Source organism: Canis lupus, chromosome 14, assembly GCF_011100685.1.
Source record: "Canis lupus familiaris isolate Mischka breed German Shepherd chromosome 14, alternate assembly UU_Cfam_GSD_1.0, whole genome shotgun sequence".
NCBI lineage: Eukaryota > Metazoa > Chordata > Mammalia > Carnivora > Canidae > Canis > Canis lupus.
In genome coordinates, this window is record NC_049235.1 from 1,259,072 (window position 1) to 1,283,380 (window position 24,309).

General features: G+C 40.1%; 1 protein-coding gene across 1 annotated transcript; it reads right to left on the minus strand.

Annotated features, from left to right (window-relative positions):
- Positions 1-1,103: 1,103 nt before the first annotated feature.
- On the minus strand, positions 1,104-20,300 carry TRIM58 (tripartite motif containing 58). Its single transcript, XM_038556454.1, is given in 7 exon segments — positions 1,104-5,403; positions 9,526-9,626; positions 9,724-9,746; positions 12,844-13,074; positions 16,604-16,699; positions 19,702-19,734; positions 19,736-20,300. Coding segments are annotated over 7 exon segments (1,464 nt in total). The 5' UTR covers positions 20,126-20,300; the 3' UTR covers positions 1,104-4,813.
- Positions 20,301-24,309: the final 4,009 nt, after the last annotated feature.

Sequence of the window (24,309 nt, forward strand, 5' to 3'; positions counted from 1 at the left end):
GAGTTAAAAATAGATCTGCCCTATGACCCAGCAATTGCACTGCTGGCGATTTACCCCAAAGATACAGATGCAGTGAAATGCCGGGACACCTGCACCCTGATGTTTATAGCAGCAATGGCCACAATAGCCAAACTGTGGAAGGAGCCTCGGTGTCCATCGAAAGATGAATGGATAAAGAAGATGTGGTCTATGTATACAATGGAATATTCCTCAGCCATTAGAAACGACAAATACCCACCATTTGCTTCGACGTGGATGGAACTGGAGGGTGTTATGCTGAGTGAAATAAGTCAATCAGAGAAGGACAAACATTATATGGTCTCATTCACTTGGGGAATATAAAAAATAGTGAAAGGGAATAAAGGGGAAAGGAGAAAAAATGAGTGGGAAATATCAGAAGGGGAGACAGAACATGAGAGACTCCTAACTCTGGGAAATGAACGAGGGGTGGTGGAAGGGGAGGTGGGTGAGGGGTGGGGGTGACTGGGTGACGGGCACTGAGGTGGGCAGTTGACGGGATGAGCACTGGGTGTTATTCTATATGTTGGCAAATTGAACACAAATAAAAAAATAAATTTATTTTAAAAGTCCAATGTATAATAACAGAGAGATGCACAGTGATAGGGAAGTAATGGGGAAGAGAAGAGATCCAAGACGTCCTATAGGTGTAGGGATGTCTCTCCTGTGCAGCTGGAGATAAAGTTGAAAGAAACATTTTTTTTTCAAAAAAAAAAGGTTTTAGTCCATATAATTTTATAGAATGGTTTCCCCACATTCTTGGGTTATGAGAAGTGTCATAGAGAGTGCATACGATGTAACTTAATGCATGATTCAAAAATATTGTTTCATTGTCATTAAAGCTACAGGGTGTTCAGTGGGACAATTGCCTGGCCATGGTAAGTCATCATGTGCCTAGAATCCATTATCTTTACAAATTAATCCTTCTATTCAAATTTTCTCTATACCTAAAAATTGATTTTACTCATTTAGCACTTGACACTAAACTTTATTGGTCAGTGGTTGTGTAGTTATAAATAATAGTAATAATAATGATAATAATAATAATAAATTATATTTTGCAAAAAACACTTTGAGATCCACCATTGAATTCTGTCCTCTGAAAGTCAATCATTTATTTATTCAACAAATATGCATTGAGTGATAACCATGTACAAACAAGTATTTAAGGTGCTTGAGATATGTGAAAAATATTGTTATCAATAAACAAATATCCCTCCCTTCAGAGTGCCTGCATTCTACCATGAAAAGGCAAAACAAACCAACAAAAATAAACTCAATAAATAAGAAAACAACATAGTGAATACATTTAGAAATTGTTAAGTACAATAGTGGTAAAAAAGAGCTGTCTCCTTTGGACCTGGTAAAAGAGACTGGGGAGAGTAGGATCTGGGTGGACACCAAAGTGGTTCAGACTGTATAGTTCTGACCAAGAAGCTGGGTTTGATAAGGTTTAATGGGGAAAAAAAGAGGGGATGAGTAAGGGAGACATGCCGGTAAAGAGAATTTCAGGTAGAGGGCACAGCTGGCAGAAGGGTCCCTTGATGGGAAATGCCTGGTCTGGTATAAACCTGGCCTAGATGCCAGGGTAGGGGGAGGAGGATAAAACCAGAAGCATGTGGAGGGAGAGAGAATCAGAATCAGATAATTAACTGGTGCTCAGATACTCCAGTGTTTATACGTTCACTGTAAATATTACCACTTTAACTCTTAAGTTCAAAGGAGAGTCATTGAACTCAACTTATTGTTTTGGGACCTGAAGGATCAGACCAGCTGCTGCATTCATAATGGACATGGGAGGGGCTGGAGTATAGCCCAGATTAATGTTAGGAAACTAGTGTAGTAATCCAATGGAAGAGGATGGAAGTTCAGACCACAGTTGTAGCAGCAGAGTTAAATTATCTATGTATTCTGGGGGTAAAGCCGGGGTTTACTGATAGACTGGATGAGGACTAAAGAAATCAAGACAGGAGTCAACCAGATTCTTGGCCTGAGCAATTAGAAGGATGGAGTTCCTTTCCACTGAGATGAAGAAGCCTCTGTGTGTGTGTGTGTGCATGTGTGTGTGTTTTTCAGGAGAAAGAACAGAGAAGAAAATAAGGGGAAGTTCGGGGAATAGGAAAGATCTTTAAAGAGAATTTAAAGAAGAGAGACTCCTAACTCTAGAAAACAAACAAGGGGTGGTGAAAGGGAGGTGGGCGGGGGGTGGGGGTGACTGGGTGACGGGCACTGAGGAGGGCACGTGATGGGATGAGCACTGGGCGTTAAGTTATGTGTTGGAAAATTGAACTCCAATAAAAAAAATTAAAAATACTAAAAAAAAAACAATTAAAGAAGTTAGCTGTTAATGAACCAGAGTTCCAGAGAGAACAGAAGAAACCTCTCAGGAATTGGAAAGGAAAGGAGAAAAGGTTATACTAGCAGATGCACAAAACTTCTTGAAGCTTGGAAAGCAAGGAATGAACGAAGAATTAACTTGGTTGAATGATTGACATAAATCATGATAAGATGTAAAGTGAGATAACAAGATGGGAGGGGGACAGTGGAAACCAGGATGTAAACTTTCTCAAGGGACTAGTTATTCTCTGTTCATGCCTTGAAGAGGGTGGAAGGCCTGAGACTGCCATGGTGTCCCTCTGCCTGTTAAGCCCCTGGGGAGGTGTGATCTCCTGATGTCCACAGGGAAAAGTCCCTAGGGTTCTGAGTGTATGTTCTCTCTACTGCCTCCTGTCATGGATCCCTGACATTACAGTCACATGAATAAGTGCTTCACTAAATTGGCGGTTCCTGTTTAATTCCTGACAATGGTTAAGCATGAGCAGAAACCCAGGGCATGAGCCTCTTTTCTACTTGGACCATGCATGGAAGAGGACTAGGATATGTGTGGTCTATGAGATATTAACAAGGTACATGTAAGAAAACATTATTATTACCTCCATTTGGAAAGGAGAGATGGAGAAAGGAATTGTTTGCTTATGATCAAATATAAACATATCAAAAAAGTGAAGGTACAGAAATCTTTGTTTAATACAAAAGCTCATCAATAAAGTATGTAGAGCCATCTGGAAATAGTTTATGAGACTGTTCCATTTCTAAAATTATTATACTTCATGATAGTCCTCCAAATGTAAAAATCTGCAAAGAAAAATGTTTAAAAATCTAGAAAGAAAACCAAATCTGACCTTATTAGAAAGTAAGTAAAAAAAAATTAATCAAAGAGATCTTTCTGCAAGATAAAATAGGTTAAAATTCAAGGTAGAGTTAAAGTGGAGCATTAAAGTGTTGGCAGATTATTATCAAAGTAATGTTAACTAAATTTTCCTTTAATCAATAATTGTATGTCATTTTAACATTTGGCAGTTGAGCATTTTAGCTTTTGTTTGGCAATTATTTATTAGACATAGATATAGAGAAATGTAGAAGCAAATTTAGCCTTCAGTGATTTAAGAATTTTTTTAGGAAGGTATGGAGTATACATTAAAAATAAGTCAAATATTATTATCAGTCCATCATCATCATCATCATCATCATAATCACCTTTATATTGTATTTAAGTAGAAACGTTTAATTAAAACCAATCTTGATCTTAAATATTTTCCATAGCATTGTAAGGCTCATATCATGATTTCACTTATAGGAACCATATTAATTTGCTGAGATCTAAAGAGAAAGGCATTATTTGAGGTCTTGCCACTAGTAAATGGCTAAATCAAAGAATTAATTGAATCAGAATTCTGAGAAATTTCCACTCTAAAAAAATATCTCCAAAGATAAAGGAAAAAGTTGCAGTCCCAGAGAGGCCTGGAGTCATAATCAGTTATATTTGAATCAGAGGAATGGATTTCATAATCCTTAGAAATTAGTTGAGTATAAAGAGGATTTAGAAAATAAATGAACAGGGGATCCCTGGGTGGCTCAGCAGTTTGGTGCCTGCTTTCAGCCCAGTGGGTGATCCTGGAGTCCTGGGATGGAGTCCAGGCTCCCTGCCTGGAGCCTGCTTCTCCCTCTGCCTGTGTCTCTCCCTCTCTCCCTCTCTGTGTCTCTCATGAATAAATAAATAAAATATTTTAAAAAATAAATGAATATAGTCATAAGAAAATTGAATGTAAAAAGAAATGGTTCTGAATTTGTTAATCTAGAAAGAAATGGAATCTTATCCATAACAGGAATGAAGAAAAAAAGGAGCAAGAAAGAGAGAAAACTAGAGACAGAGGCAGGCAGAGAGACAGAATGAGAGAGGAGGAGTAACAGAATTACAAATCTGATGCTGGAATTGTATTGGACTGTTCTCCACCAATTCAAGAATTGCCATTTCTGAAAAAAAGTCATTTCTTATTCTTAATAAGACTTGGAATGAAAGGAGATTAAAAGGGATAAGAAGTTACAATGAATGTATAGAAATCTTTAACACAATGTCTGTTGACTTGGAAAAGCCTTATCAAGAAAATGTGGGACTCCATCTGAAAGACTTGAGGAGCCCACTCCATTTCACAAATTATGATCTATGGGGATGTCAGGCCAGCTCAGCCAGAATGCAGTGACTCTTGATCTCAGAGAGTGAGTTCAAGTCCCAGGCAGGATACAGACAGAGGTCACTTTTTTTTTTTTAAGTATGCTCTATAATTCTCCTCCAAATGTAAATATTCCATATTTTCTGTTTTATCCTGATGGAAAAATGTCCATAGCAAGATGGATTAAAGTGCTAATGGGGGCAATTGTTGCTGCTTAGCATGTTCCTATTGTCCAGTCCACCCTGGAAATCTTTGCTAAGTGGAAAATTCTCAGGAAGAGAATTTTAGAAATGATCATGTCTCATATTAGAAGCAGAGTCAAGATGACTGCTGGATGCCCAAATTTCTAACTCTGCTTCTGTCATAGGTGGCAAGGTAAGAGGAATCGTGTCACAGATGAAAAAATAAGGTCGGAGAATACCAGAGAACAGTTGGTTGAATGAGTAGATGTAAGACCCGTTTGTTACATTGTAAAAGGAGATTTCACCTGCTTCATAGTCCAAAAAAATCCCAATGCAGTGAGGCCGTTCCAGGTGGAGGAGAGGCACCGAAGGGGAGGCAAGGACCATGTACTCATTCCCTTTGAGCAGCCACATGGCCCAGACACCGTTCTCAGGAGAGGGTGTGGTCTCTCCCTTCCTTGGCACTGTCTCTTGACAGACACCTAAACCCCATTCTGCTCTTTCTCCCACCATGACTTCCCAGTAATGCCTCCCTGAGGAGAAGTTCTGCAAACCCAGGATACAGGGCCATGTGTCAAATCTTTCAGGGTTGTTGGGGAGATCCCTCCACCGCTCTCCATCCTGCACAGTACGAAGATCGGCCGTCAAGAGGAGGCTAGGATGTGCTGTGACAGGGTCCAGCTTTACATCAACTGTGGGAAGAATTTTGTGGGACATGTGAAAGGTCAGAAAAGACTGGTTAAAACATAATAAGCTGCAATATTATGGATAATAGTCATACTGTTCCTTATTCTTCTCTCTCCAATAACTCCTACGGGAAGCAAAACGAGTAGTTTACCTTGAGGGTTGCTGAGTATATTCTTCATCACTTCCTTGTGTATCCCACTGCTACCTCTGCATAGCTCAGGACTCATGACTGCCCCAATAAAAACATAACCATTGATTATGTGACAAATCGCATGTATTAACTAGAGTCCTTTCACTTACATTCAGAGCAGTGGGGTAATCTTAGGAAGATCTTCTGCATTTATTTTTTTCTCAAAATCCATAGAAAAAATTGTTAATTTGAAATTCACCACTTTCAAGTTATGTCACTGCTGTAGGCAAAATTCTAAGATGAGCCCTATGGCCTCCAGACCCTGGTGCTACTCTCATATTTATGTTTATTATATGGAACATGATGGGGTAGATCTAACTTAATGTAATCACATGAACCCTTAAAATCAGAAACATTTCTCTGGCTATTGGGTTGATGGCAGAACAGGAAGTCAGAGATATTTGAATTTCATATGTCATTGCTGGCATTGAAGATGGAATGAGCCACAAGAGGAGCAAGGCCAGTGACCTCCAACTGACAGCCAGCAAGGAAACAGAGATCTCAGTCCTACAACTGCTAGAACTACCTTATGCCAATAAACTAAATAAGATTGAAAGTGGAGTCTTCCCCAGACTCATCAGAAGAGCCAAGCTTGGCCAACACCTTAATACTGATCTTGTTAAAACCCAAGCAGAGAAATGAGCTGACCCCACAGGAATGTCTGGTCCACAAAACTATGACCTAATAAATGTATGTGGTTTTAAGAAGCAAAAGTGTTGGTAATTTATTACACAAAAGAAAACCTATACTGATATTGTGAAGTCCCAGGGAGATTGATGTGAAGTTTTACTTATACACACAATTAATAAATACAACTATATATAAAATTTCCTCAGAGAACAAGGCAGGGTGTAAAATATTCAAGGTTTTTTCTTTAGTAAAATTTCCTCAATGAACAAGGCAGGGTGTAAAATATTCAAGGTTTTTTCTTTATAAATGTTCAAAAATAATAAATTTCTTTAATATAGTTTTATTTTTAATATCATAACAAATACTACTAAAATGGTACCATTTGTCTCTAAACTACTTCTGGTGATCTTGTGTTGAAACTATAACCTGAGTGGGTCATGTAAGGAATATATCATCACTGCTAATGCATTCAACCATCCTCAAGGTGAATTATCATCCCCACATTACACATGAGGAGACTCAAAGTTGGAGTTTATGTGACTTCCCCAAACTCTAGAGGTCATAAATAACAGATTGAAATGTGGGCTTCCATGGAACTGTGTCAGGCCTACTTAATGTATGCACTCTCTTTACACATCATTTCCATGCCAGCACACACCCTTGCTCGATTTATGAGAAAATAAATCTGTGAAATAGTTGTTAATATGGTCTATCTCCAATTCCTCCTCCACCCCTCTCTCTTATACTCAATTGCTTATCATGATGTAATGAAACTCCCCATGTCTGTCTTTCCAGTGACCTCCCCCTGGTGAGTAGTCATTAGAGTTCACCTTAAATTACTTTTCTATAGCAGTCAATGCTGTTGAGAATCCCTTTGTCCTGGAAAACCTCCTTTCTCTTTCCCAAAGACACTGATGTTTTCCTTCCCTGTGTACTCATCACTCATTCTTGGTCTCCTGTGCTGCTTTCCCCTCTCCTCCATCCAGTGGTTTCAGGACTGGAACCTCTTCTTTCCTTCTTAGCTCACTCTCAGTGTGTTCCTGGGGTGGTTGGATCATTCCTTTAATTAAATTCCGTTCATATGCTTACTGATTCCAAATGCACATCTCTACCTTAGAGAGGTAGACTTTTCTCTTTCTCTGACAACTCATATCTAATCCAACAGCAGATTTTGACAGCTTTACTTTCTAAATATGCCAAGATTCTGTCAACATTCCCCATCTCAGCACTTCCAATAATACTACCATGCTGATCCAATCCACAATCATCTCGGATTGAATGACCGCAAAGGCTCCTAATTGCTTTTCCCACTTAAAGCCTTGCCTCTTTGAATTTATTCTCAATAAAACGTACAGAGTGAGACTCTCAAAACATTAGTCTGATCATGTTATTCCTCCATTCACAACTTTTCATGAATTTCTTGCTTGATGCAAAGGTAAAGCATCCTGGTCACAGTGACCGGCCCGTAACACCCTAAGCTAGTTCGTCTTTTCTTGGCCTCACTGACTCTTCCCTTGCTTACTTCTTCCCAGTCACACAGACGTCTTCATAGCTCCTGGAACACATCTTCTAATTTCTATCTAAGGCCTGGGTACTCATTGTTTCTGATGCCTGGAATGTTTTTCTCCACATCAGATATTTGATGATTTAACCCCAAGGGACCTTCCTTGATTGTCAAATTCAAATGAGATGCCCTAACCTGAGAATGTCTGGCTATCCTTACCTTATTTGTTTCCCCAATATTTTGTATCATCTAGCATTCTATGCATTTTTCATAATTTAAGTAAATATGTACAACATGAAGCTATGGATTTGTAGGATTTGGGGTTCTTGTTCAATAATATATTTTAATACTTAGAAAGGTGTCTGACACAAAATACAGGATTTTTCTTGAATTGATTCATTAATTATTTAATTCATTAAAAATGGAAATATGAGGACACTTATTACAGGAGTGCAATAAATTACAGAGGTCATATAGTTACTACATGTTTAATCTGCCCATCATTGAACAGGGCTGCTAAAATGGGTTTTCTCATGAAGGATGGCTGAAGCTTCCTTCCAAGTAATGAAACTAGTATTTAGCCACAGTTTGTCTGCTTTGCTGGGTATAACTTGGATTAAACAGAGAAATACTAATGTTGAATCTATATTGCTTTGAAGAACAACATAATCAGACCTAACAAACTCATTTATGTACCACATTTATTCCTACATGAAAATAAATAACTGAATATATTTGGCTTTATTCACTACCTAATTTAAGCAACTCATCAAATTATAGATAATAAAATAAACTTGATACACAGCAATGCTTTTATATTGATAGTTTTTCTGTTTTCAAAAAAATTTCATTTAGCCCTCCAAACAATATATGTTTTCAGCATTTTGTTTTATCTTAAATATTTATTTATTTATTCATGAGAGACACACAGAAAGAGGCAGAGACACAGGCAGAGGGAGAAGCAAGCTCCCTGCAGGGAGCCCAGCGTGGGACTCGATCCTGGGTCCCAGGATCATGCCCTAAGCCAAAGGCAGATGCTCAGCCACTGAGCCACCCAGGCATCCCTGTTTTCAGTATTTTATAAACAGGGAAGTTAATATCCATTGGAACAAATGTTATTCATATCACCGCAAATAAACTCTGAATCATACTTTCAAGCCTAATTTTTCTAACTAAATGTAGCTTAAATGGGTGTTAGTGACTCTGATTCTCTTTATAACTCTACACAAATATCCCAGTTCTGTTTCTTCTGAACACAGCCCTCTCTCCCATCCACTGTTATAACTTGGTATGACCATGTGACTCACTTTAATTAATGACGTCTTCAGGGAGCCAGTGTGCCACATTAGTGTGGATGTCTGTAGGACCAGAGTCTAATCCACCAGAACTTAGCAGTTTCCCAGAGCGACCAGCAACAGAAAGGAGGTGGGGCTCTACCTGGACGGGTCCCAGGAGAAGATGAAGTGAAGCACGTGTCTCCAGAATCCACTAGTAAACCAATGATATGATCTAGAAATAAGCCTTTGATGGGGTGCCTGGTGGCTCAGTGATTAAGTGACCAGCCTTTGGTTTCAGCTCAGGTCTGATGTTCAGTCATCAGATCAAGCCTCACGTCTGACTCCACATCCAGTGAAGAATTTGCTTGGGTTACTCTCTCCCACTATCACAAATAAATAAATAACTCTTTAAAAATTCAAAATAAACTTTGAATTCTATCTGTTACTGCTGCCTGACTTGTCCAGAAACAAGCTGCAATAACAACCAAACCATGTTATAGTTCTCCTTGGTCAAAGAGCAGCCTACCTTGGAACTTTCTCAACATTTCCCTCATCCCAGGGATGCGACACATTGTCTTCAGTTCCATGGGGATGGTCTCTGCTTCCAGCTGCATGACATCCTGACTTCTGAGAAGGGCACAGAACAGAGAATTCTCAGTACAGTGTATCCACTAACTTCCTTGTCCTCCCCCAACCCATTCCCTGAGTCAGAAAGGAAACATACCGGCTCAAGGCTCCTCTCACACCCTGAAAGTAAAAGAGAAATATGAGCAGGTGTGAGTCAGACCTCCAAACCACTTTTGATGGATTGGAAACAAACCATGAACATCTCTTTAGGAATGAATGGAAATAATTAAATATGAAGATAAAACTATAGGAAACATGAATCTCTCTTGACAAAATCCAAAAATTGGCTGTTGAATTTTCTCTTTAATTTAATTAATTTATTTTTTAATAAATTTATTTTTATTGGTGTTCAATTTGCCAACATATAGAATAACACCCAGTGCTCATCCCATCAAGTGCCCACCTCAGTGCCCGTCACCCAATCACCCCCACCCCTCACCCACCTCCCGTTCCACCACCCCTAGTTCGTTTCCCAGAGTTAGGAGTCTTTCATGTTCTGTCTCCCTTTCTGATATTTCCCCACTCATTTTTTCTCCTTTCCCCTTTATTCCCTTTCACTATTTTTATATTCCCCAAATAAATGAGACCATATAATGTTTGTTCTCCCACTGACTTATTTCACTCAGCATAATACCCTCCAGTTCCATCCACGTCGAAGCAAATGGTGGGTATTTGTCGTTTCTAATGGCTGAGTAATATTCCATTGTATACATAGATCACATCTTCTTTATCCATTCATTTTTCAATGGACACCGAGGCTCCTTCCAAAGTTTGGCTATTGTGGACATTGCTGCTATAAACTTTGGGGTGCAGGTGTCCTGGCGTTTCACTGCATCTGTATCTTTGGGGTAAATCCCCAGCAGTGCAATTGCTGGGTCGTAGGGCAGATCTATTTTTAACTCTTTGAGGAACCTCCATACAGTTTTCCAGAGTGGCTGCCCCAGTTCACATTCCCACCAACAGTGCAGGAGGGTTCGTTCCCCTTTCTCCACATCCTCTCCAACATTTGTGGTTTCCTGCTTGTTAACTTTCCCCATTCTCGCTTGTGTGAGGTGGTATCTCGGTTTTGATTTGTATTTCCCTGATGGCAAGTGATGCGGAACATTTCCTCATGTGCATGTTGGCCATGTCTATGTCTTCCTCTGTGAGATTTCTCTTCATGTCTTTTGCCCATTTCATGATTGAATTGTTTCTTTGCTTTTGAGTTTAATAAGTTCTTTATTAGATCTTGGAAACTAGCCCTTTATCTGATACATCATTTGCAAATATCTTCTCCCATTCTGTAGGTTGTCTTTGAGTTTTGTTGACTGTATCCTTTGCTGTGCAAAAGCTTCTTATCTTGATGAAGTCCCAATAGTTCATTTTTTCTTTTGTTTCTCTTGCCTTCGTGGATGTCTCTTTAATTTTAAAATCAGTTTTCCTCTACTACAATTTCAGACTGCACAAAGTTTAGGCTAATTCCAATGATATCAACCAATTTATTTCTGAATTGATACTTTTGACATTTGGATATATTAATAAAGAGTTGTGCTTTTGCAACACACATAGATGGAATTAAGGTAAAAATAGACCTAATATATTTCCAGAATTTATTTGAGGGACAGAGAAAGGTATTGACAAAAAAAAATTACTTCCAATGTCCAAATTTCTCATTCTTTGGACCACCACAACATAGCTATGAACCCATATGGAATAGGTTACCTAACTAGATAAAAAAGGAAGTCATTAATTAATGGCAACATTTTATCTCAAAGAGATTATTTAAATAAATTACCTATTTTACATTTTCCTTTTGCCTCTGAAAATAGTCACATGTCAGATAAATTTTCAGAAGGCATAAAAGCAGGAAAATAATTAGCTTTAGTTTTTATAGGACTGGTAGGCCTTTTTTTTGGCCTTTGTTGGTAAAATGCTGCTTGCTAGTACTGAGGAGGTAAGGGAAATGTGGATATAAGAATGAACATAAATAATTTTAGGATATATTCTCCTTAAGATTTGTAGTATAAGTCATTTTAACACTGATTCTAATGAGCACTAATAAGTGATTGTTTTCGGGGCTGTGTTTTGAAATATGGTAAAATGAGATGATGGAGGTTGTATTTGAAAATACTAAATTTCTGTGTATATTTATTTTCTGAAGTTCAGAAAATCCTGAAAAAATAAAAAGTAAAAATACTTTCTGATGCTTAGTTTGCTCACATAGAAATGAGCCTAATAATAATAATAATAATAAGTGTTGCTTATATACAGAGATGTATTGAAAACAAAATGGATTAAGTGAAATAAAATAAATAAAAATGCTTTGTAAGTTTGTTCATTTCATGAACTTCCAACTGTGTAACCAGTGCCATGTACTCACTGTACTTGTAAACATTACGTAGATAGTCAATATGAAGATTTCCTGGCACGTTCAGTGCCTGGATCTAAGTCAGGTGGGATCTGAGCATCAGCTACTAGATGAGGATGTGGATTATTAGTTGAGAATCTCCTGAATGTGTCATTGGGGATGAGACAGAATGAAGTGTGCCCAGAAGTCTTCTATTGCAGTGTGTTCTATCATGCTAATACACACGCATTAACAATAGCTTTCTCAGTTCCCTTGGGATTTTGATGACCTCACGGAGGATTAAAAACAAATAAGTATTCCCTGTTTCCTGTCTGAAGTATAATACCTAACTTTGAGGAAATGGCAAGAAGTCCATTTAATCCCTCCCCACCATGCCTGGAATGCACATGCAATATGGACAAGGAAATCCATGTTTACCCCAAAATTTAACAGGAACATTTGAAGATGGACAGCTTAAAACATTATTCATATGTTTCATATTTCATATTCATATTCAACTACTGACATGGAAATGGATTACAGAAGACTTCTGGAATTGTCATTATCATCATTGACAGATTGTGAGGATTTTAGGCAACACAGTGTGGACTGTCCATTTTTTTGTTTAACCTTATCATAAGATCAAATTAATTTTACTTTCCAAAAATACTTAATTTTGGTTTCTACTATGAACTGTTTTATACATTTCTCTAGGGTCCCTTCTCATTCTGATGCTAGAACTTAGATTCAAGGTATGTTCCAAACAGATTCTATGGTGTCCTTTTCCTACAATGCATAGAGGCCCAAGTGGTTTGCTGTGTATGGGTGAAAGGTCTGTATCCCCTGTGGTCTCACATCTGCCCATGGCTTTGCCTCAGCGCCCAGGCTCACCTCCAGCAGAGCCAGAGCTGAGCGCTGGCACCTCTCCTCCAGCTCCTGGGCCAGCTCCTTCAGAGCCCTGCCCTGCTGCACCAGCCTGTTCTTGTTCTCCCGCAGTCTCTGCAGGGTGGCTCGCTCCTCCTCCTCCAGCCTCCTCAGCTGCAGCTGCTCCTCTAGGGCCAGGAAGCCACGATACTTCTCAAACTCCAACCTGAAGCGCTGCCTTTGGATTTCCACTTTCTCCTGGAGTGACACAGGGGATCAAATCATCAACAAAGGGGCATCTTCAGGTATAGGGTAGGGAGCTGACAGCAGTGTCTAGAGACACCTCCAAAGAGACCATAATTCTGCCCAATGATTGATTGGCTGCATTTTAACAACAAGCAGAAACCCAGAGCCATGCAATTGGACAAATGGTCTGCTACAGTTTTCAAATTTAGAGTCTGAGAAAGACAGTTGGATTTGAGTTCTCAATGTGCAATGGGCTTGGGGACCAGGCAATTTTACCTGCAAGTTTTGGTACCATATTTAAATTATGAGGGAAGAAGAGTGTGGGGATTAACAAGTCAATCGGAGAAGGACAAACATTATATGTTCTCATTCATTTGGGGAATATAAATAATAGTGAAAGGGAATAGAAGGGAAAGGAGAAGAAATGGGTGGGAAATATCAGAAAGGGAGACAGAACATAAAGACTCCTAACTCTGGGAAACGAACTAGGGTTGGTGGAAGGGGAGGAGGGTGGGGGGTGGGGGTGAATGGGTGACGGGCACTGAGGGGGGCACCTGATGAGATGAGCACTGGGTGTTATGCTATATGTTAGCAAATTGAACTCCAATAAAAAAATAAAGATAAAAGATAAATACCTATTAAACTGCTGAGCAGAGTGACTCACATGGAATAGTTACAGAATGAAGTTAAAATATATTAAAGTAGTCACTAGAATGACAACACTGTAGAAACAAATGAATCTCTATGAAGAGAGATTAGAGAGACCTGGATTTAGATATTAGAATGTGAACATTGTTTAGTAATTGGAAATTGTGAAAACTTAAAGTTAATGTTCTCTGCTCAGTCAAAAAAGAAGTAAATGATCCACAGGCCATTTATGCAGTTAACTTCAGAAAATTAATCCTTATTTCTACCCAAATCTTACATGTACATGTTTTAAATAGACCTGAGGAATATACTTGGACACAGCATCATTATACATACATTTTATTCTTTTAAGACTGAGATGTGGAAGACTAACTTTAAAAAAAGAAGAAGAAGAAAAATGACATGCAACAGAGGATATTCCAGACAGTAGGCAGAGGGGAGTATTTTTAATAAAATGCAGCTGGAAGCTTTAAAAAAAGGGTATAGAAAGCAAATTCAACTCCCATAGTATCTCATTTTGGATTCCCTTTGCTAAACATTGTAAGGTCTTGGTTTGATTAAAGGGCATCAGCTATCATCTTTTTCTAAAACAACAAAACAAAAACAAAAACAAAATTAGTAATGGTTCTAAAATCCCTTAAGACTCCTGCAATTTTCCATCTCAACCTCTTTCTGCCACTTTCTAATGCACTGGGTTCATATAATCCTGACTTTAAAAAAATGTTTTTAATAACAAATTTACTTTTTATTGGTGTTCAATTTGCCAACATACAGAATAACACCCAGTGTCCATCAAGTGCCCCCCTCAGTGCCCGTCACCCATTCACCCCCACCACCCGCCCTCCTCCCCTTCCACCACCCCTAGTTCGTTTCCCAGAGTTAGGAGTCTTTATGTTCTGTCTCCCTTTCTGATATTTCCTACCCATTTCTTCTCCCTTCCCTTATATTCCCTTTCACTACTTTTTATAATCCCCAAATGAATGAGAACATATAATGTTTGTCCTTCTCCGATTGACTTATTTCACTCAGCATAATACCCTCCAGTTCCATCCACGTTGAAGCAAATGGTGGGTATTTGTCATTTCTTTTTTTTAATTGTTTTAATTTTTATTTATTTATGATAGTCACACACACACACAGAGAGAGAGTCAGAGACATAGGCAGAGGGAGAAGCAGGCTCCATGCACCGGGAGCCCGACGTGGGATTCGATCCCAGGTCTCCAGGATCCACCCTGGGCCAAAGGCAGGCGCTAAACTGCTGTGCCACCCAGGGATCCCTATTTGTCATTTCTAATGGCTGAGTAATATTCCATTGTATACATAAACCACAATCCTGACTTTTAAAAAAATTAATCAACTCTAAACTCCATAGTTTGATCTGAAAGATACAATTCATGTAATTTATCCATGATGTTGGACCCTGAGCTGTTGAGGAGTGGTGCTAGTAATCCAGTCATGGAAGAAGAGTGGAGTTACCCCATGAGGGACAGCGTGGTATAAGATGAGGTTTGGTTGTAATCCTGATTTCTACCACATCCTCCTTTTGAGTATTACAATTATATCTATAGACATAGATAGGAGAAGTGTTTTTGTAGAAGTTAGAGTTCATTTTAGTAAACCAGTGTGTATTGCATTTGGTCGACAAGGCTACATTCTCCGTAGTAAAGATCATGCAAAGTTTATATGACTTAGAACAGGGATCTTAGAATCATCTCTATTTAGAATAATTAGTGGAGTGTTTGCAAAATGCAGAAACCAAGGTCTTGTGTATGGAGCTTCTGATTGTGTAAATCTGTGGTCATGTCATGATTGAAAACAATTGACTTAGATTATTAGCCTAAAAAGAACAAAAATTATCAATAAATGATTAACTTTACATATCATATGCATAACTATAGAAAAAGATGAGATTCAACACATAAGAAAAATGTAGCATAAATGGTCTTTATGGAAATATCAGGGTGAGGCTAGAGTATAAGATGCAATTTTCAAGAAAAGAGGAATGAAATAATTAGAAAAGTATAGAAAACAATCAGAGAAGAAGGGTTATTTGGAGAAGGCCAAATAATAGAAATACTCTATAAAATAAATCTCATATATGTCACATATAAGATATGCATATATATAAATATGCATATAATTTCTATATATAGATTCTCAATCTTGACCCTATTGATATTTGACCAGATGATTATTGTGAGTTTTTATGGGCTGTTCTGTGCATTGTAGGGTGTTTGACAGAATGCCTGGCTTTCGCCCATGGAGTCCCAGTAGCAAACTCCCCTCCCTACCCCTCAGATTGTGTCTACAGATATTGCAAATATCCCTTGGAAGGCAAAATCACCACAGACTGAGAACCATTGTGTGTGAGTGTGTGTGTGTGTGTGTTAATAGGTAAGTGAAAAAAATGATGAAGTATAAAAAAAAAGAAGATACATATATGGCTTACTGACAAGAGGCTGAAAGTTCAGATTATCCTCCTATATGTAAAATGATCACTATTAACTGTATTTCATGTTTATCAATCTTGTGAAATATTTATTATATAATTTGTCCAATGAATACACACATACACACACATTTTAAACTAGAAATGATTGTATGAGACTCTTCTCTAGGTACTAGGAATGGAGCAGTGAGTTATATAGTATAATCAAGATCAGTAAGACTACTTATTTATAATTTTGATTGGGGTAATATTAATAGAGATAAAAAGAACACAAATACATGGTATAATCTGAGGGAATGTGATGATCCAGGGTGATGCAGATGTTTCTCGAGAGCAACTATGTATATGGAACAAAAGTGTGGAGCAGAGAAGGTGGTTGAATAGTAATTGAATGATTGGATCTTTCAGACAAGCCAGTCTCCTGAAGTCCCAAGATATTTTTACCTTCCAAACGACAGTTTTCTTCCCCATGTTGGCCTCCTGAGTCAAGGTCTCCTCCATCTCCTTCCTTATTAGTTCCAGGGCCATCTGAAGCTTTGTCTGTTTGGAAAGATATAGATATAGATATATTAACCCATTATAGATGCCCCAGATCAGCACCTAATATCAAGCAGGCATGTTGGGAAATAAAAGATCAATTAAAACAGGTCCTACTAAGTACAGAAAAACTTTTAACCTCATTAATGATTAAGTAAAATATAAATATATTTTAAATGTTAATGCCAGTTATAATCAAAGATTTATCTAAAAGTATGTTCATTGCAGCATAATTTAAAATAGTAGAACAGTAACTTACCATATGTCAAAAACAGGAGAGTGAGGAAAATGTATTCTATATTAACATGATGGAATTAAAATAAGATGCTGCAGAATACTGAATGACAGGAAACATTCACAATTATAAAGTCAATTAAAATAAGTATATTTTATACGAATTGACACCAATTTTGAGAAAAAGTGCTTGTAATTAATATATAAAAAACTAAGTAGAGGGGCTCCTGGGTGGCTCAGTCACTTGGGTGCCTGCCTTCAGCTCAGGTCATGATCCCAGGGTCCTGGGATTGAGTCCAGCATTGGGCTCCCTGCTAGGCAAGGAGTTTGCTTCTCCCTCTCCCTTCCCATACTCATGTTCTCTCTCTTTCTCGCTCTCTCAAATAAATAAAATCTTTTAAAAGAACAACTAGGTAACAACAAATGTTCAGTAGATGACACTGCATCTACTACTGCTTGGTTGGAAGTGATGTTATTCCTTATATCTATATATTTCAACGTTTAAAAATTATTTATTGCTTTATAATAAGAAAGTTGTTTATCATTATTTGGTCAAATGGAATCTTATAAGTTACTAATTTTCAAGTGAAAAGGAGATACAAAAAAAAGGAGATACAGAATATCATAAACCTTATGAGAAATTTATAAAATAATGAAATGAACTCCTTTCAACCCTACAAATCTGCTGGAGGTAAACATATGTATTTAATCTATAGAGAACCCTCAGAAAGATACATATGTACAGACATTTTTATATTCTTTGCTAAGTCATTCAGTAGATCTTAAGGAAAATTTGAGAAAAGAAAACCTTTTCCCAAAGTCATTTAATATGCCTTATACAGCAACTGGCTTTTATTTTATTTTATTTTATTTTATTATTTTATTTTATTTTATTTTATTTTCTAAATAATTTATTTTTTTCATGAGAGACACAGAGACATAGGCAGAGGCAGAAGCAGGCTCCCTGCTGGGACTCAAACAGGACCTGAGCCAAAGGCAGGGTCTCACCTGCTGAGCCACCTAGGCATCCCCAGCAACTGCCTTTAAAAGAGATTGCTATAATTTTATCTGTGATGCTGCATATAAAGTACCAGAAGGATTCATAGAAGTATTTGACAAGATGAGGGGAGTGACATTTGTTTTAGTGTTTGCAAGAAATAGAACTTTGATATTTATAGAAAAGATCCCTTACACAGAAAGAAAGACTGATCAAAAACAAGTAGGTGAGGGATGCCTGGGTGGCTCAGTGATTGAGCGCCTCCCTTAGGCCCTGGAGGTGATCCTGGAGTCCTGGGATCGAATTCCACATCGGACTCCCTGCATCGAGCCTGCTTCTCTCTCTGCTGTGTCTCTGCTTCTCTCTCTGTGTGTCTCTCATGAATAAATAAAATCTTAAAAGAAGGAGGTGAAAAAGATGTGGCATGTTTGGGGCCAACAGTGATTAGGCTAGTTTTGCCGGATCTCATAGTTGTTGACATAAGAACTGTGGAAACAGAACTTAGGACCCTAGGGAAGTTTGACTTATAGGCTAAAGAGTTTAACAAGTATTTATTTGGTATTTAAATCAGGACTATTAAAATATAAGGAACTTCTTTAGACATATTACATATAGCCAAGTTACACTGAGTTAACTTCTGGATAAAAAGAAAGGAGGAACAGCATACTTTAAAAGTGTAACTAGAAAGGAGCTGGCACCTGAATTTTATAGATGACAATCAAAATAAAAAAGAAAAGCTAAGAGATATTTCCAGGCATGTCAGGAAGAAAGTTGAGGTGGAAAATACCCCAAAAACCTTTATTTAAAACAATCAAAGGTAAAAATATAATCACTATCATCGTCATCATCATCATCATCATCATCATTTTAGAAAGTCAATATTCGAAATTTATTTAATTGTGACAGTACTTCTGTTAAACATGTTCATAGACTGAAGACAAGTCCCACTCCCCTTGTGGTAGTAGCTGTTCCTAATGCTGGAAATTTAAATGTAATCAGAATATGTCAAAGAACTTCTGGAGAGCACCAACCAGTAGGGAAAATTCTATTAGAGTTTCACAGATGCCACTTTTGGGGGCTAAGTACCCCAATATTAGCCACCTTCCCCTTGAGGGTGCCCACATTATGTGAGCCCAAAGCTGTGTGGAATAGACCCGCCTGTGTGTGAAGCCACAGATTTTTACCTCAGGGTACACAAGCATCTGCAGGCTTTAAAGATGATGAGAGCCATGTGCCCAGCAGACTCTACTGTCCGAAGCCCAGGGTTGTTTTGGTGACAATATAAAGTAACACAGAGATAAGCACTTATTAAAAAGCAAGGTATCGTACAACTAGGAAGCATTTACAATCAAGACAGATACTTATCATGAAGAGCCCGTTGGATATCACAGCCTTCCACACCAGACCTCTAGCCCTCCCAGAACACCAGCATCAGGAAGAATGAGAGCAGGATGAAAGTAAAGGGCTAGGGAAGGCTTCTCAGAGGAGAAGAAAGACTAAAATAACGGAGCACTTGAGCTTTTGAACAGAGGTCTCAGAAGGGGCTTCCATACCACAAGGCAGGAAGACCAGACCAGAGCTGAGCGTGAGCTGTGAGGCAAGAGGGGGTGAGAAGGGCGCGGAGTCCTTCAGAGCAGGACTCTGCCCTTTGGCTTTGTCCCTGGGCACGCCACCAACACCGCGGGCTCAGGCCGCTCCTGTCTGGGCCGTGACTCCAGGCTCGCCCTCGAGCCTCTCCGCCTGCGCTCGCGGTGTCACGCACCCCGGCTCTCACCTGGTAACGCCTGGCTGCGTCCTGGAGCGGCGCCTGTATGGTGGCTCCTGTGCTCCGGAGTGGTGTCGCAGACCCAGCAGAGCACGTCCTGGTCCTCCTCGCAGAACAGGCTCAGGTCCTCACCATGCCGTGCACACTGGCGCGCCCCCAGGGGCCCAGCGCCCAGCCCCAGCTGCCGCACGCTGTCCACCAGGCTGGCCAGCTGCCGATTGGGCCGGAAGCTCTCCAGCGCAAAGGGGCCGCGGCACTGCGGGCAAGCATAGAGGCCCCCCTGCGCGCTGGCCGACTTCTCGCAGAACTCGGAGATGCACCTAAGGCAGAAGCTGTGGCCGCAGGCCACGCTGACCGGGTCCTGCAGGAAATCCAGACACACGGGGCACCTGGCCTCCTCACGCAGCCGCTCCCCAGGCGCCCCCGAGGCCATGGCCGTAGGGCCGGAGGTCGCCTGGCCCGGGGTGATAGTTGCACTGTCCTCCCCAGCTGCCCGCACTATCTGCCCTTGAGGTCTGGCACAGGGCGGAACCCCACAGCCTCGGGAGAGGCAGATGCAGCCTGGGTTTTATCCGCTGGCTCTGCTTCAAGAGTCCAAATGAGCCACTCCTGGTGAAAAGTTGCAACTCAGTGACAAGGATAAAATTGACGTTTTAGTAATCATGGCCTCCTAGGAAACTGCGTATTTGTAACAGAATCCCTCACACTGTATCTTCATGGAGCCCCTACTCTCATGTTTCACTCTCAGTGCATTTGGAGAATTGCTGAGCTCTGGCCTTTCATTATTTTTCTCAACTACCCCATGGCTTTCTTATCCTTACATAGTATAACAATTTCTTAAAATCTTTTCCAAACTTTACTTTTTCTACCCACTCCATCCCATTAATTATAAAAGGAATGAGTAGATGAGCTGATCTGGGGATATAGAGGTAGATATACATAGAATAATGACAGGTGTATAGCTCAGCAAATATTTGGAACATACATATCTGGCATAGTTCAATGAGGGTCCTGTAAGGACTGTGTGCCTCTTATTATTGTTGCAAAGCATATCTTGGAGGTGACAAGGCTTTCCTCAGAAGGAATAATTCACGTGTAGCCCCTCAGAGCTGCTGCAACTCTGAAGTCTGAAGATTGAGAAAGATGCATAAGAAGCAAGATAATTTGAAGAGAGGAAGTGATACCTACTCAGGATGAGTGCGGTGAGGTCAGTAGGTCAACTGAAAAGTAACAAATGCAGGGAGTGTCTGTCACTGAACAAAATGTGATTTCCATTTTGAATTTGAAGTTATGGTAGCTATGCATGGACCAAATCATCCAGACCCAAGGGTAAGCAAAAGACAGAATGTTCCAGTTCTCAAAGAGCCTTACAATCCATCAAGAGAACTCAGGCAATTAGAAAGGAATCGTTCAGCAGTGCTACAAGATTATAATAGAGGACTCTGGACTAACCTGTAGGGTTGGGGCCAGGCCCACAGGGAGTCTCTGAGCTAACAACTGAAGGGCCAGTACAAGCAGTAAGCAGGAAGGGAAGCCATCAACAGAGCAGTAAGAGGCCACAGGGTACACAAGCCTGAACTGTGCTAGGAGGGAGCAGGACACAGCCTGGGACCAGAGCCCTCCAGGCAGGCTGTGTGTGGGGCCAGATGAGGGTGAGTGGCAGCAGATAAGGTCCCCATGACAGGCAAGGACAGATGACTCAGGTCTTTGGGGTTCCTGTGAAGTTTGCAGTCCTTTTTTTTTTAAAGATGTATTTATGTATTTGAGAGAGAGAGCATGAATGAGGAGAGGGGTAGAGGGAGAGGGAATCTCCAGCAGAATCCCCACTGAGCACAGGGCCCAAGAAGGGGTGGGGGTTTCAATCTAGTGACCCTGAGATCCTGACCTGAGCGCAAACCAAGAGTCTGATGCTTAACCTCCTGAGCCACTCAGGCACCCCGTGGGTCATTCATTATTCTAAGTATGAGGGCTTGCCTGAAGTTTTGGTGGTGGGCAGGTTTGAAAGGTTTGGACTCATCTGCCCAAAGGCTAGGGTGGAGAAATAAAATAGATTCTTTGAGAGCAAACAGATGCATGTATGATCCAAACAACAATGTTAGAAAAGAAAGCAAGAGGGCACAGGCCTCCCCAGTGGAAAAGCAGACCCCGGCCGAGGAGGAAGACTGTGCCACTTCCTAGCTACATGGATTCAGATAAAGCCACGTCCATCTTCCTGTGCCAAACTTCCTCTGAATATGAGGACCTTGCTGGTGCCACTCCTACAGTGCTCTTCAGATGATGAGAAGAACTCATAGATCCCACACATTTGAAACAGGCTCTGGCATGTAGTAAGTATATTTAATTAAAGAAAAGTATCAAGACAAATGGAAGGACTGTGAGACAGAACTTAAGCTACATTAGGACAGGGGGATTTTTCTGTTTTGTTCAATGCTGCATCTCCCCCAATACCTTGAAGAATGACTGGACCCTCAGTAAATACTAGTTGAATGCATGATAAATGAATGAACAGAATCAGTACAGTTTATCCTAGAAGCTAATGGATGAGGGAATTTCAAAGATGACAATATCATGTCAAAGTGAGATCCATGTTTTTCTACATATATAGTTGGGTTTTTGTTTACATCCCTGAGGCTCTCAATGATGCTCATTCCTGGGAAGCTGAGGAGCTTGCTGGCTTCAGTGTGGGGGGCACAGTGGTCTTCAGGGGGGTGAGCTCAGTGTCTGAATGGACATCCGATGGCATTTCTTCCCAGCTGATTGTAATGTAGCTGAGTTTTGTTTTGTCTCCAGACTTGTTAGCCTGGGAATGAGGTCGATGACATCCTTGTTCTTAGAGAAACACAATTCCCTCCAGTCTGTCTGTGCAGGTAGGCACTGGGCCTGATTATAATTTGATTTCATTGTATTACAAATGCTGTGAAGTGACTGCCTGGGTACTTTTTTGTTTAATAGGGTTGGTCTCACATTTGTATTTTCTCATGCAGCTTCTTCTAAGGTGAAGAGAAAACCTCCGTAAGCCAATACACACATATTTCAGTGCACTCCCTCCCAGATTCCTCTGTCTGATTCAGGTTGCATCGTTCCAAATCCACCCCAACCCTCACTAATGCTCCTTTTCTAGGTCTTTTCATCTGTGTCTTATCTTCTCTGACAACACAGGATCCTCCATCCTTGGACTATGCCTCCCTGCTCACCTTCCCTAACTTCTTGGGCATGGTGGCTTTGGGTCCTAAACTGCTGCCTTCAGGGCATCCATAGTTTTCTCCCTTTCAGCCTCTCGCTCTCCCTGGCACACTTTTGCCTCAGCCCTGGGGATTCACAATCTCCTAGACTCAAGCTCCTCCTCCTCCACAGGAAGAAAAAAAAAAGCAACAGTTACTGACACAGCACTTTCCTTCCTATTTGTGGTTTTCAAAAGGATCTTGGTTGGTTTTCATTCAGCAGTTACAGCCTGCATTATTGTTGTTCCTTTTTTTTATTCCCCAGAAACTGCTTTTGTGACTCATTGAGCTAAACTTTTCAAACGTGCTCTGTGGACACAGCACTAGGGGACACAGTCTCCCTAGTTATAATAAAGGGCGGCTGCATCCAGGGCAGCTCTGTGTTTCTGAGGAAGGAATCTGGGAAGAGGAGTTGAAGCAGAGAAGGTCTTTCTGACTCTGAGGGAGAACTGAGGGTCTCTGAGACATTGGAAGGTGCAGGGGGATAAATGCCAGCCTTTGGCTGGCTTTGCACACGCATGAGCTCCATTCCTCACATATGCATGTTAGCAAATGTAGATTTATGTAGTAATGCTATATTTAAACAGTGATTTACATTAGAATTTTCTTTTAAGTAATTTGAGTGTTTTAAGGACAACACTCATATTTTTATTCCAAAATCCCTCACTCAGAGTCTGCACAGAGTAAGGGCCCAGTATAGTTTCTGGGGTAAATTAATAAATACAATGTCCCATGTGAGATTTGCAATAATTCTCTGAAAAAAAAAAACATGTTGCAAGCCCCGTACATATATTAGATATGAGACATGAGATAATGCAGGGAATAGAAAGAGACCCTGTCTTTATTGTATGTTTAGTGTTTGATGATGGTGTACTCTGCAAAGCAGGGCAGGAATGGCATTCCTCCTTCAGCAGATGGTTTTAGGAACAAGGCAGTGGATATGGGCATCAAATGCAGAGTTAATCAAGGTGAAGACCTCAGAGCTTATATGCAGCTGCAGGAGGGAGCTGGGACACGGGGAAAATAGTAAGGCAGTGGCACATATTACCAGGTGTACCCACTGGTGAACAACCAGTGGGCACATGGATGGCAAGACTGAATACAGTATACTTAAGCATGTGGAGAAATGGTTCACAATGGAACTACCGAGTGTCCAGGGAGATCTGGAACTGCCAGCCTGCCTCAGTAGTGTGAGTAGAATCTGGTCAGAATAAACACAAGCACAAAATCCAGTGAAGTATGCAAAGGATGTCCTGAGATGTCCAGTAGTTTGATGAGGTTCTTAGTCCAGCTGTGGATGGGGAAAGACCAACTGATGACCAGTTTTGCATGCTCTGCAAATGTGCTTAGATTTTTATTTGTGAGTAATGGGTACTGATGACCTATTTTCAGTGAT